The sequence below is a fragment of the Glycine soja genome, chromosome 16 (genome assembly GCF_004193775.1).
Source record: "Glycine soja cultivar W05 chromosome 16, ASM419377v2, whole genome shotgun sequence".
In the NCBI taxonomy this organism is placed as follows: domain Eukaryota; kingdom Viridiplantae; phylum Streptophyta; class Magnoliopsida; order Fabales; family Fabaceae; genus Glycine; species Glycine soja.
Window position 1 is genome coordinate 35,691,032 of NC_041017.1, and position 15,203 is coordinate 35,706,234.

Consider the following 15,203-nt stretch of genomic DNA (forward strand, 5'->3'; position numbering starts at 1 on the left):
AAAGAAAAGCAGTTCGCCAAAAATGGAAAACAGTATAGTTAAAGAAAGCTCAAGTTTTCAACTTCTAGACATTCCATGTAGAGATAAGAAATGACAGTTCATAGAAAAGAAAAGGGAAAAAAAACTATGGCTTAAAGATCTTTATCTTTGTGAGAGTGTTACTGCTTGCACCTGCTTGCTTGCTAAGCTATCATTTACTTAACAAAGGTGTAACGAAAGGATTGATTTAAATAATAGTTAAAATTTGAAGACTAATTAAACCAAATTTAATTACCTTTGATTTAAAGTATTAAAAAAATGATTAATATTTTCTTAAAATGAAATTTCATTGATTTAAGCAATTTTATATTGTGATCTAAAATATATTTTTTTTCTTATTTTAGTATTCGATCTGCATAAGAATAAATCATATTTCTTAGTAGATTATTTAAGTTATCATATGAATATTTTTTTTTTGAGAATATTATATTGAACATGAGAAATTTTATGATTGCATAAATTTGGCAATTAAAATTATTTAAAAATTAAAATGGAAATTAAAATTATGTTTCTCCTATTATTTAAGTTGATGACATGTAAAAAAATACAAAATATGCTACTAATTTTTTTTAGAAAAAAATGAATATTCTTTTTCACACTTCTTTTTATATCACCAATTAATTTTTAAATGTTAAAAAAATAATATTCATGTTTGAATACAATTAGAAATAGATCACACAACAACCATTCCAATTAATGACGATTAAATCTAGTCTTTTTTCATATATAAGAATATTATTTTGTGAATTAAAAAATTGATCAAAATTAAATAGCAAGATATGAATGAAATAATCTTTTTTTATATAGATTTTTTTAACTGAAATAGTCTTTAAATTAGACCCTTTTCCTATATTTGATGTATTTATCATTAATATATTGTTTGTGCCCTATGGGCTATGGTTCAAGTTGAAGCCAGAGACCATAACATGGCTGGACTTTGTGGAGTGTCCAAATGTTCAAGATGAAAAAATACAGGACCTTGAGATGGACTTGATGGAATCGGCTATGGTTTAATTAACAAAATAATATTTAAATTAACAAAAGTTGAACTTTTAATAAAAGGCTTGAATTAAGTAATAGTTAAATTCAATACCAAATTTTGTAATAATTAACAAAAGTTGAATTAACAAAATTTTGTAAAAGACTTGAATTAACAAAAGTTGGACTTTTAATAAAAGACTTGATGGAGTCCATGAAAGAGAAGACTTGAATGTTTTTTAATAAAATGTTGGACTTTTATTGTTTAATTAACAAAAGTTTAACGAAAGGATTGATTAAATAATAGTTAAATTCAATACAAAATTTTGTGTATATAGGAATTTTAAAAAGGGAGATAGATAAAGTAAATTCAAAATTATTTCCTATTCTAAGAATTAGCTCGGGAGAATTGGATAATAAAGTCAATAATTAAAAAAAGGAAACGTCATAAAAAAAAAAAAGAAAGACACTTGCAGCAGTATAAATAATAGAAGTTTTATGATTTATATGCAGAAGCAAGAAGCACTTATACAATTAAGTTGTTTTCCATATATGCGTTGCAGAAGTTGAAGAAGTCAGAGACCTTAATATGGGTGGACTTTGTGGAGTGTCTTAAGGTTCAAGATGAAAAAATGGAGGACCTTCACATGACTTGATGGAGTAGTCTATGGTTCAAGTTGAAAAAGTGGGGACCATGATATGGATTTGGTGGAGTGGCCAGCGGTTTGCCTGGGAGACATTTTGTTTTCATTTCTTTTATTTTGAATAATTAAAATTTGATAGTTTAAAATTAATTATGGGTTCAAACCGCATGTAATAGAATACTTGAATTTTATAAGGCAAGACTTTTTGTTGTTTAGTTAACACATACAAGGTTTAACAAAAGGATTGATTTGAATAATAGTTAAAATTTGAAGACTAATTAAGCCAAATTTAATTACCTTTGATGTAAACTACTTAAAGTTTAAAAAAAAAATCATTAATATTTTCTTAAAATAAAAATTTCATTGATTTAAGTAATTCTATATGATAAACTAAAATAAAAAATGTTTCTTGTTTTAGTATTTGACACAAGAATAAATTATATTTCTTTGTAGATTGTTTAAGTTATCCTATGGATTTTTTTTTTGAGAATATTATATTGAACGTGAGTATTCTCATGATCGCTTAAATTTGGCAATTTAAAAAGTTAAATGAAAATGAAAATTATGTTTCTCCTCTTATTTAAGTTGATAACTTGTAAAAAATATAAAATATGATACTGATTTTATTTTTAGAAAAAAAGTTAATATTCTTTTTACTTCTTTTTATATAAGTAATTAATTTTTATATGATAAATAAAATAATATTCAAGTTCAAATACAATTAGAAATACATGACACAATAACTTTTCCAATTGATGATAATTAAATCTAGTCTTTTCTTCCTATATAAGAGAATATTATTTTGTGAACTGAAAAATTGATTAAAATTAAATAATTAGAATGGAACGAAATAATTTTTTTATAGATTTTTTAATAGAAATAGTCTTTAAAGTACACCCTTTTCCTATAATTGATGCATTCATCAATTATATTTTTTTTTCCTTGCTTAACTTAACTGGCAACATTTGTTGTCTGACAGGGAACTTGATATGAAGGTAATGCTGTGACCTATGGTTCAAGTTGAAGAAGTCAGACCATAACATGGCTGGACTTTGTGGAGTGTTCAAAGGTTCAAGATGAAAATATAGAAAACCTTGAGATGGACCTGATGGTGTGGGCTATGGTAATTAGAAGACAATTTTCTTTTACATTATTTTTAGTTTGAATATTAAAATTTTAATAATTTAATATTAATTATGGGTTGGGATATCATGAAATAGAAGACTTGAATTTTTTTTTTTAAACAGGCAGGGCAGCAGTATAAATAATAGAAAGAAGTAAGTTTAATATGCAGGAGCAAGAAGCACTTATACAATTAAGCTGTTTGATATATCCTTGTGTGATCATGAATTCCTCCATTTATATTCTTGTCTTTGTCCAGCTTTGGTTGTTCAGCTTACCATGCAGAGAGAGTGTGTGCATCCCAAGTGAGCGTGAGACACTTTTGAAGTTTAAGAATAATCTCATAGATCCTTCAAATAAGCTTTGGTCTTGGAATCATAATAATACCAACTGTTGCCACTGGTATGGAGTCCTCTGCCACAACCTTACTTCCCATCTTCTTCAGCTTCACCTCCACACTTATGATTCTGCTTTCGATCATTCCTATGGATTCGATGTGAATGCTTACGAGAGATCCCAGATTGGTGGAGAGATAAGTCCTTGTTTGGCTGATTTAAAGCATCTGAATTACTTGGACTTGAGCGCCAATGAATTCCTTGGTACGGCAATTCCTTCTTTCCTTGGGACAATGACTTCCTTGACTCACCTCGACCTCTCTGATAGTGGATTCTATGGGAAGATTCCTCCTCAGATTGGGAATCTCTCAAATTTGGTGTATCTTGACCTGAGAGAAGTTGCCAACGGAAGAGTACCCTCTCAGATCGGGAATCTCTCTAAGCTTCGATATCTTGACTTGAGCGACAATTATTTCCTTGGAGAAGGTATGGCAATTCCTTCTTTCCTTGGGACAATGAGCTCCTTGACTCAGCTCGACCTCTCTTATACTGGATTCATGGGGAAGATTCCATGTCAGATTGGGAATCTCTCCAATTTGCTCTATCTCGGCCTTGGAGGTCATTCTAGTCTTGAACCTCTGTTTGTTGAAAATGTAGAATGGGTATCAAGTATGTGGAAGCTTGAATATCTTCATTTGAGTTATGCAAACCTATCCAAAGCATTTCATTGGCTACACACTCTCCAATCTCTTCCTTCTTTGACCCACCTATATTTTTCAGAATGCACACTCCCTCACTATAATGAACCATCCTTGCTCAACTTCTCATCTCTGCAAACTCTCCATCTTTACAATACCAGTTATTCCCCTGCCATTTCTTTTGTCCCCAAGTGGATATTCAAATTGAAGAAACTTGTTTCTCTTCAATTACAGGGTAATGAAATCCAAGGTCCGATTCCTGGTGGTATTCGAAACCTCTCACTTCTTCAAAATCTTGACTTGTCTGAAAATTCATTTTCATCTTCTATACCTAATTGCTTATACGGTCTTCATCGACTCAAGTTCCTGGACCTAAGGCTCAACAACTTGCATGGGACTATTTCTGATGCCCTGGGAAATTTGACTTCTCTTGTCGAACTTCATTTGTCATCTAATCAACTTGAAGGAACCATTCCAACTTCTTTGGGAAATTTGACTTCTCTTGTTGAACTTGATTTATCACGTAATCAACTTGAAGGAACAATTCCGACTTTTTTGGGTAATCTCCGCAACTTAAGGGAGATAGATTTAAAATATCTCTATCTCTCTATTAATAAATTCAGTGGAAATCCATTTGAAAGTCTTGGATCACTCTCTAAATTGTCAACGCTTCTTATTGATGGCAATAATTTTCAAGGAGTTGTCAACGAAGATGATCTTGCAAATCTTACAAGTTTGAAGGAGTTTGATGCATCAGGGAACAATTTCACTTTAAAAGTGGGTCCTAATTGGATTCCTAATTTTCAACTTATCTATTTGGATGTGACATCATGGCAGATAGGTCCCAACTTTCCATCGTGGATTCTGTCACAAAACAAACTTCAATATGTTGGACTGTCTAACACGGGGATTTTAGATTCTATTCCAACACAGATGTGGGAAGCACTTTCTCAGGTTATGTATTTAAACCTCTCTCATAATCATATCCATGGTGAGCTTGTGACTACATTAAAAAATCCAATATCTATGCAAACTGTTGATCTAAGCACAAATCACTTATGTGGTAAATTACCCTATCTTTCAAGTTATATGCTTCGGTTAGATCTTTCAAGCAATTCATTCTCTGAATCCATGAATGATTTTTTATGTAACGATCAGGACAAGCCAATGAAATTAGAATTTATGAATCTTGCATCAAATAATTTGTCAGGAGAAATACCTGATTGCTGGAAGAATTGGACATTTCTTGTGGATGTGAAATTACAAAGCAACCATTTTGTTGGGAACTTACCCCAATCCATGGGTTCCTTGGCAGACTTGCAGTCTTTACAAATTCGTAACAACACACTCTCAGGAATATTTCCTACCAGTTTGAAGAAGACTAGCCAATTGATATCCTTGGATCTTGGAGAAAATAATCTTTCAGGAACTATTCCACCGTGGGTTGGAGAAAAGCTCTCAAATATGAAAATCCTCCGCCTTCGATCAAACAGTTTTTCCGGTCACATTCCAAATGAAATATGTCAGATGAGTCTTCTTCAGGTTTTAGACCTTGCAAAAAATAATTTGTCTGGCAATATACCCAGCTGTTTCCGTAACTTGAGTGCCATGACACTAGTGAACCGGAGTACAGATCCCCGTATCTATTCTACGGCACCAGATAATAAACAATTCTCTTCGGTATCAGGTATAGTTAGTGTGCTACTATGGCTGAAAGGAAGAGGAGATGAGTACAGAAACTTTCTGGGTTTGGTAACAAGCATTGATGTATTCATCATTTATAATTTTTTTCCTATAATTGATGTATTCATCATTTATAATTTATAACAAGCATTGATGTATTAATCGAAATAGTCTTTAAATTAGATCATTTTCCTATAATTGATGTATTCATCATTTATAATTTTTTTCCTTGCTTACTTAATTCTAAACATTTGTTGTCAATGATATGGAACTTGATATGAAGGTAATGTAGTGACCTATGGTTCATGTTGAAGAAGATAGAGACCTAAATATGGTTGGCTGGACTTTGTGGAGTGTCCTAAGGTTCAAGATGAAAAAATGAAGGACATTGACTTGGACTTGATGGAGTAGTCTATGGTTCAAGTGGGAAAAGTGGGGTCCTTGATATGAATTTGGTGGAGTGGGAAGTGGTTTGTCTAGGAGACTAGATAATTTTATTTTCATTTCTTTTATTTGGAATAATAAAAAATTGATATTTAAAAATTAATTATGGGTTCAAACTGCAAGTAATAGAATATTTGAATTTTATAAGGCAAGACATTTTGTTATTTACTTAACACGTATAGGTTTAGCGAAAGGATTAATTGATTTAAATAATAGTTAAAATTTTAAGACTAATTAAGCCAAATTTAATTACCTTTGTTGTAAACTACTCAAAGTTTTAAAAAAATTATTAATATTTTTTTTAAATAAAAATTTCATTGATTTAAGAAATCCTATACTGTAAATTAAAATAAAATGTTTCTTATTTTAGTATTTGAGACAAGAATAAAATATATTTCTTTGTAGAAGATTATTTACGTTATCGTATAAATATATTTTTTAGAATATCATATTGAACGTGAGTATTTTTATGATTGTTTAAATTTGGCACTTACAATTATTTAAAAAGTAAAATGAAAATAAAAATTATGTTTCTCCTATTATTTAAGTTGATAACTTATAAAAAATATAAAATATGATACTATTTTTTATAGAAAAAAGTTAAATTCTTTTTCACCACTTCTTTTTTTTTTATCAATAATTAATTTTTATATGATAAAGGAAATCATATTTAGGTTTGAATACAATTAGAAATAGATGACACAAACAACCTTTTCAATTGATGACTATTAACAAAATAATATTTAAATTAACAAAAGTTGAACTTTTAATAAAAGGCTTGAATTAAATAATAGTTAAATTCAATACCAAATTTTGTAATAATTAACAAAAGTTGAATTAACAAAATTTTGTAAAAGACTTGAATTAACAAAAGTTGGACTTTTAATAAAAGACTTGATGGAGTCCATGAAATAGAAGACTTGAATTTTTTTAATAAAATGTTGGACTTTTATTGTTTAATTAACAAAAGTTTAACGAAAGGATAGATTAAATAATAGTTAAATTCAATATAAAATTTTGTGTATATAGGAATTTTAAAAAGGGAGATAGATAAAGTAAATTCAAAATTATTTCCTATTCTAAGAATTAACTCGGGAGAATTGGATAATAAAGTCAATAATTAAAAAACGGAAACACAATAAAAAAAACAAAAAAGTCAAGAAAGACACTTGCAGCAGTATAAATAATAGAAGTTTTATGATTTATATGCAGAAGCAAGAAGCACTTATACAATTAAGTTGTTTTCTATATATGCGTTGCAGAAGTTGAAGAAGGCAGAGACCTTAATATTGGTGGACTTTGTGGAGTGTCCTAAGGTTGAAGTAGTCTATGGTTCAAGTTGGAAAAGTGGGGACCTTAAAATGGAGGACCTTGACATAGACTTGATGGAGTAGTCTATGGTTCAAGTTGGAAAAGTGGGGACCTTGATATGGATTTGGTGGAGTGGCCAAGGTTTCTCTAGGAGACAATTTTGTTTTCATTTATTTTATTTTGAATAATTAAAATTTGATATTTAAAATTAATTATGGGTTCAAACCGCATGTAATAGAATGTTTGAATTTTATAAGACAAGACTTTTTGTTGTTTACTTAACACGTACAGGTTTAACGAAAGGATTGATTTGAATAATAGTTAAAATTTGAAGACTAATTAAGCCAAATTTAATTATCTTTGATGTAAACTACTTAAAGTTTTAAAAAAATCATTAATACTTTCTTAAAATAAAAATTTCATTGATTTAAGCAATTCTATACGGTAAACTAAAATAAAAAATGTTTCTTGTTTTAGTATTTGGCACAAGAATAAATTATATTTCTTTATAGATTGTTTAATTTATCGTATGAATTTTATTTTGAGAAAATTATATTGAACGTGAGTATTCTCATGATTATTTAAATTTGGCACTTGCAATTATTTAAAAAGTAAAATGAAAATTAAAATTATGTTTCTCCTCTTATTTAAGTTGATAACTTGTAAAAAATATAAAATATGATACTGATTTTTTTTTGAGAAAAAAAGTTAATATTCTTTTTACTTCTTTTATACAACTAATTAATTTTTATATGATAAATAAAATAATATTCAAGTTAGAATACAATTAAAAATAGATGACACAATAACTTTTCCAATTGATGATGATTAAATCTAGTCTTTTTTTCTATATAAGAGAATATTATTTTGTCAACTGAAAAATTGATTAAAATTAAATAATTAGATTGGAAGGAAATAATTTTTTTATAGATTTTTTAATAGAAATAGTCTTTAAAGTACACCCTTTTCCTATAATTGATGTATTCATCAATTAATTGAGTTAGATATTTCAATAAATTGAATATTTATTTTTGTCTTCTATCACTATTCTCAAACTATCACCATAAATGAAATTTAGACAAAAACTTTAATATATGAAAACTTGTAGTCTAACAATAAATAGCTAGGACCATAATTTTATAATTTAAAAAACATGTCACACTTCTTTGTAGATCTTCTAATTTACTTTTTAAGTTAAATATGATCTACAATACATGGAGAAATTTGGACCAAGACTTATAAAAGGAAAAACTATGATCTCAATAATTATGATAGATCAAGTTAAACTTCTTTGTATCTCACTAATTAATTTTTAATAAAAAGAAAATAATATTATGATTAAAAAAACAATTAGAAATAGACAACACAACAATCATTAATGACAATGAAGATTAATTAGTCTTTTTCACATATAAGAAGAATATTATTTTGTGAATTGAAAAATTGATCAAAATTAAATAGCTAGCTTGGAATGAAATAATTTTTTTTTATAGATTTTTTTAACCAAAATAGTCTTTAAAGTAAACTCTTTTCCTATAATTGATTTATTCATCAATAATATTTTTTTTCCTTGCTTGACTTAACTCGCAACATTTGTTGTCAATGACAGGGGACTTGATATGAAGGTTGTTATGAACAGAGAAGCTTCAATGGAGGGCAGCAGAGACATAACAGCAACTACAGAGGGTGAACTCACAAACACAGGGGTGCAGAAGGAAACAATACTCAAAAGAAAGGTCAAGAAGCCCACCTTTGAAGGATTTCGTCTGAAGGAATCTAATGAGAATTGCCAGCTCACGCGATCTTCCACAATCCTCCTGCTGATGCTGCATATCTGAGGGGAAGCAGCCATAACAGAATTAGTTATGTAATATTACTAGGATTATACCAATTCTAGAAGAAAATTATTCCTTCCTAGGATCTATAAATACTATGTAAATAACAGAAGGATTAATAAGAAAAAGCTGGAATTTCTTATCTTAGATCTTCTTCCTGGTTTCCCTTCTCTTCTCTGGAAGAGCTGAACCTCTAAATCAGCCAAGTTCATAACAAAGGTAATGCAGTGACCTATGATTCAAGTTGAAGAAGTCAGACCTTAACATCATGGCTGGACTTTGTGGAGTGTCCAAAGGTTCAAGATGAAAAAATGGAAAACCTTGAGATTGACTTGATGGTGTAAGCTATGATTTAGAAGACAATTTTCTTTTACATTATTTTTAGTTTGAATATTGAAAATTTGATAATTTAATATTAAATTTGATGAAATAAAAGACTTGATTTTTTTCTTTAAAAAATGTTGGACTTTTGTACGTAACAAAAGTTTAACGGAAGGATTGATTAAATAATAGTTAAAATTTGAAGTTTAATGACACCAAATTTTCATTTAAGCAGTATTATAGAGTAAATCAAAATAAAATAATTCTTATTTATTTTTGTAAAAAAAACTGTACCTAAAAGAATGTTTCTTATGTTAGTATTCAGCACAAGAATAAATCATATTTCTTTGTTATTAATTTTGATTTTTTTTTATGAATTTAGTGTATATAGGAATTTTAAAAAGGGAGATAGATACAGTAAATACAAAAAATTTCGTATTCTAAGAATTAATTCGGGAGAATTGGATAATTAAATCGATAATTTAAAGAGGCCAGCGTAAAAAAAGAATGGAAGAATAATTTAGTATTTGGCACAATAATTTAGTATTTGGCACAATAATAAAAAAGGTAAAAAATAATGAAAGTGAAGAAAAAAACAGGCAGGGCAGCAGTATAAATAATAGAAGTTTGATGATTTATATGCAGAACCAACAACTACACTTGTTTCGATCAGCTCTAAAACAAAAACACTCGTTTTCTATATTTGCGTTGCATGATCATGAATTCCTCCTCCATTTATATTCTTGTCTTTCTCCACCTTTGGTTATGTAGCTTACCATGCAGAGAGAGTGTGTGCATCCCAAGTGAGCGTGAGACACTTTTGAAGATTAAGAATAATCTCATAGATCCTTCAAATAGGCTTTGGTCTTGGAATCATAATAATACCAACTGTTGCCACTGGTATGGAGTCCTCTGCCACAACGTCACTTCCCATCTTCTTCAGCTTCACCTCAACACTTCACCTTCTGCTTTCTATGATGGCAACTATCACTTCGATTGGGAAGCTTACCAGAGATGGAGCTTTGGTGGAGAGATAAGTCCTTGTTTGGCTGATTTAAAGCATTTGAATTACTTGGACTTGAGCGGCAATACATTTCTTGGAGAAGGTATGTCAATTCCTTCTTTCCTTGGGACAATGACCTCCTTGACTCACCTTAACCTCTCTGATACTGGATTCTATGGGAAGATTCCTCCTCAGATTGGGAATCTCTCAAATTTGGTGTATCTTGACCTGAGTTCTGTTGCCAACGGAACAGTACCCTCTCAGATCGGGAATCTCTCTAAGCTTCGATATCTTGACTTGACCTACAATCATTTACTTGGAGAAGGTATGGCAATTCCTTCTTTCCTTTGTGCAATGACCTCCTTGACTCACCTCGACCTCTCTCATACTGGATTCATGGGGAAGATTCCATCTCAGATTGGGAATCTCTCCAATTTGCTCTACCTTGACCTTGGATTTAATAATCTGTTAGCTGAAAATGTAGAATGGGTATCAAGTATGTGGAAGCTTGAATATCTTGATTTGAGTAATGCAAACCTATCCAAAGCATTTCATTGGCTACACACTCTCCAATCTCTTCCTTCTTTGATCCACCTATATTTGTCACACTGCACACTCCCTCACTATAATGAACCATCCTTGCTCAACTTCTCATCTCTGCAAACTCTCCATCTTTCCTACACTAGTTATTCCCCTGCCATTTCTTTTGTCCCCAAGTGGATATTCAAATTGAAGAAACTTGTTTCTCTTCAATTATCAGGTAATGAAATCAACGGTCCGATTCCTGGTGGTATTCGAAACCTCACACTTCTTCAAAATCTTGACTTGTCTTTCAATTCATTCTCATCTTCTATACCTGATTGCTTATACGGTCTTCATCGTCTCAAGTTCCTGAACCTAAAGGGCAACAACTTGCATGGGACTATTTCTGATGCCCTGGGAAATTTGACTTCTCTTGTTGAACTTGATTTATCAGGTAATCAACTTGAAGGAACCATTCCAACTTCTTTGGGTAATCTCTGCAACTTAAGGGTGATAGATTTATCATATCTCAAACTCAACCAACAGGTTAATGAACTTTTAGAAATTCTTGCTCCTTGTATTTCCCATGGACTCACAAGACTTGTAGTTCAGAGTTCACGACTTTCAGGCAATCTGACAGATCATATTGGGGCATTTAAAAATATTGAGCTGCTATATTTTTCCAACAACTCAATTGGTGGTGCTCTTCCTAGATCATTTGGAAAACTTTCATCATTAAGATATCTCGATCTCTCTATGAATAAATTCAGTGGAAATCCATTTGAAAGTCTTCGATCACTCTCTAAATTGTTATCTCTTGATATTGGCGGCAATCTTTTTCACGGAGTTGTCAAGGAAGATGATCTTGCAAATCTTACAAGCTTGACGGGGTTTGTCGCATCGGGGAACAGTTTCACTTTAAAAGTGGGTCCCAATTGGATTCCTAATTTTCAACTTACCTATTTGGAAGTGACATCATGGCAATTAGGTCCCAGCTTTCCATTGTGGATTCAGTCACAAAACAAACTTAACTATGTTGGACTATCTAACACGGGGATTTTCGATTCTATTCCCACACAGATGTGGGAAGCACCTTCTCAGGTTGTGTATTTAAACCTCTCTCGTAATCATATCCATGGTGAGATTGGGACTACATTAAAGAATCCAATATCTATCCCAACTATTGATCTAAGCTCAAATCACTTGTGTGGTAAATTACCCTATCTTTCAAGTGGTGTGTTTCAGTTAGATCTTTCAAGCAATTCATTCTCTGAATCCATGAATGACTTTTTATGTAACGATCAGGACAAGCCAATGCAATTAGAATTTCTGAATCTTGCATCAAATAATTTGTCAGGACAGATACCTGATTGCTGGATGAATTGGACATCTCTTGTGGATGTAAATTTACAAAGCAACCATTTTGTTGGGAACTTACCCCAATCCATGGGTTCCTTGGCAGACCTGCAGTCTTTACAAATTCGTAACAACACACTCTCAGGAATATTTCCAACCAGTTTGAAGAAGAATAACCAATTGATATCCTTGGACCTTGGGGAAAATAATCTTTCAGGAACTATTCCAACATGGGTTGGAGAAAACCTCTTAAATGTGAAAATCCTCCGCCTTCGATCAAACAGATTAGCCGGCCACATTCCATGTGAAATATGTCAGATGAGTCATCTTCAGGTTTTAGACGTTGCACAAAACAATCTGTCTGGCAATATACCGAGCTGTTTCAGTAACTTGAGTGCCATGACACTAAAGAACCAAAGTACAGATCCTCGTATCTATTCTCAAGCACATTATGGTACGTCTTACTCTTCGATGGAAAGTATAGTTATTGTGCTACTATGGCTGAAAGGAAGAGAAGATGAGTACCGAAACATTCTGGGTTTGGTAACAAGCATTGATCTGTCAAGTAACAAATTATTAGGAGAAATACCTAGAGAAATCACAAGTCTAAATGGATTGAACTTTTTGAACTTATCCCACAACCAAGTGATTGGTCATATTCCACAAGGCATTGGTAATATGGGATCATTACAGTCCATTGATTTTTCGAGGAATCAACTTTCTGGTGAAATCCCTCCAAGCATTGCAAATTTGAGCTTTCTGAGCATGCTAGACTTGTCTTACAATCATTTGAAGGGAAATATTCCAACAGGAACTCAATTGCAAACCTTTGATGCCTCCAGCTTCATCGGCAACAATCTATGTGGTCCACCACTGCCCATAAACTGCAGCTCCAATGGGAAAACCCATAGTTATGAAGGAAGTGATGGGCATGGAGTGAATTGGTTTTTTGTCAGTATGACAATTGGATTTATTGTGGGATTCTGGATAGTGATTGCTCCTTTGCTGATTTGTAGATCATGGCGGTATGCCTATTTTCATTTCCTTGATCATGTGTGGTTCAAACTTCAATCTTTTCGCTTAGGTAGTATCACTGTTTAGTGTTGCTTAGAATACTCCGAAGTTTTATCATTGTATTGGCAGGTTGATCAATTTGTAGTCATTGCTATATTCTTCTTTTTTTTTTTTTTCAAATTTGAGAGCCTTATTTAAATTCTGTTTTTGGATGTAAAGAGGGAGAGTAGCTGAACGTAAAGAGGGGAAGGATAGGAGGTGTGGGGAAATGGAACTAAGGATAACCAAGTAATTTCAAATGCTTTGGTAGTCTCCATAGCATTTTTGGTAGTGACAATAGTAGCCCATATATATATATAAATGATTATGAGTGATACAACAAAATCCAGGATAGATAAAACAACCCATACCAATTATACAAATTACAAGTTAATTATTATTTTTACATATTTTGATACACAATAAATAGCACCAACACAACAATGTTATATTTACTAATATATTTTTTAATATTAACTATTTTAATATAATTAATACTGTTATTTGAACAACATAGACATTATCTTCATTTTTTTTTCCTTCACCGTCTTCACCCATCTCCCTTTGTTACTAAAAAATGTTACTAAAAAATGTAACAATTACAGTAAAAGTTAATTTCTTATGAAACATGCTTCATTTAGCTTATTTTAAAAATTAATGTGATAACCTTTTTAATAGATGAAAATAAAGAAGAGTAATTATTTTAAAAAGAATTTTATAAACATACACTTATTAGTATTGGATATGATGACTTTACACTCCATATAAAACAAATTCAATAAACGACACCTGAATCTTTTGTTCATAAATTTAGGGACATGAAAGGTGCATACATTTTTCTAGTAGTGTCACAGTCCTACTATTGTACGTATCCCACTTTTTCTCTTTTTCAGAATGATAGATACCACCGCGCATATTGTTTCTGGTTCTATACTCCTTTCAGGACAGATTCCTCCATGAACAGTGGTATTTGGCTAAAGAGTCTTGTGTAGGTACGTATATAAAAAATAATTCGACACGCAAATTTCCAAACAGAGCACTAAAATGGCAAATATTACATACCTGGATATAACTAAATTTGGGTTTATACAACTGACTAATAAGATTTTAAAAAACAGTTTGCCATTGCAATTTCTACTTGATCATGATTTACTAAACATTTTCTTTGAGGAGTCTTTGTAATTGCAACATGACAATAATTAATTATGATTGTATCAAATATATTTGTCCATAGTATTTTCCAATACAAAAATCACGAGAAAACTATAACAACTGTGGTGGGTGAATGCATGCAAGTGATGCAACACAAACCTTGGGGTGGGGTTGATCCAATTCAGATGGCTATGACTAGGAGGGATGGTCTAGCTATAGGCCCAAAATGTTTGAACTTTGAATCTACATTTGGGCATATATATGTGTACTCTGCCAATACAAAACAATTATTTTATATTTTTATCATTTAATATTCAGTCTCTCTTTTACACTATTAATACATAGACCTTGAGTGAGTTTATCAGATGTGCATCAAGCATTTTTTTTTCTGTGGCTGTGCAAGATCTTTTACAGTTGCTGATGTGTGTAATTATAACCACCGCCATGATTGGTATGAGCCTCTGTCTAATCTTAAAGTAAAGCTTTTCTGCCTTTAAAGAGTTTTTATCTGCAATTTAAGTAACACGTTTAATCATAAAGTAATAGTATATACGTACCCTGAACAATGGTGGAAACAAAATTAACAATGATTGACATGGTAGTTATCGGACTAATTTAATAGTATGAATAACACAACAATTGATTCTGGGGGAAATAAAATAAAGTGAAAAAACTTGTGTAAAAGACAGATACACTTTGATAAAGGG

The 15,203-nt window shown here is 31.2% G+C and overlaps 1 protein-coding gene across 1 annotated transcript; it reads left to right on the forward strand.

The window, feature by feature from the left end:
* Positions 1 to 2,940: 2,940 nt before the first annotated feature.
* Positions 2,941 to 13,619, forward strand: LOC114388908 (receptor-like protein EIX2). The gene is made up of 2 exons (XM_028349451.1): positions 2,941 to 4,339; positions 11,390 to 13,619. The coding sequence occupies exons 1-2, from the start codon at positions 2,950 to 2,952 to the stop codon at positions 13,390 to 13,392; spliced, it is 3,393 nt and encodes a 1,130-aa protein (XP_028205252.1). The 5' UTR covers positions 2,941 to 2,949; the 3' UTR covers positions 13,393 to 13,619.
* The last annotated feature ends 1,584 nt before the right edge of the window (positions 13,620 to 15,203 follow it).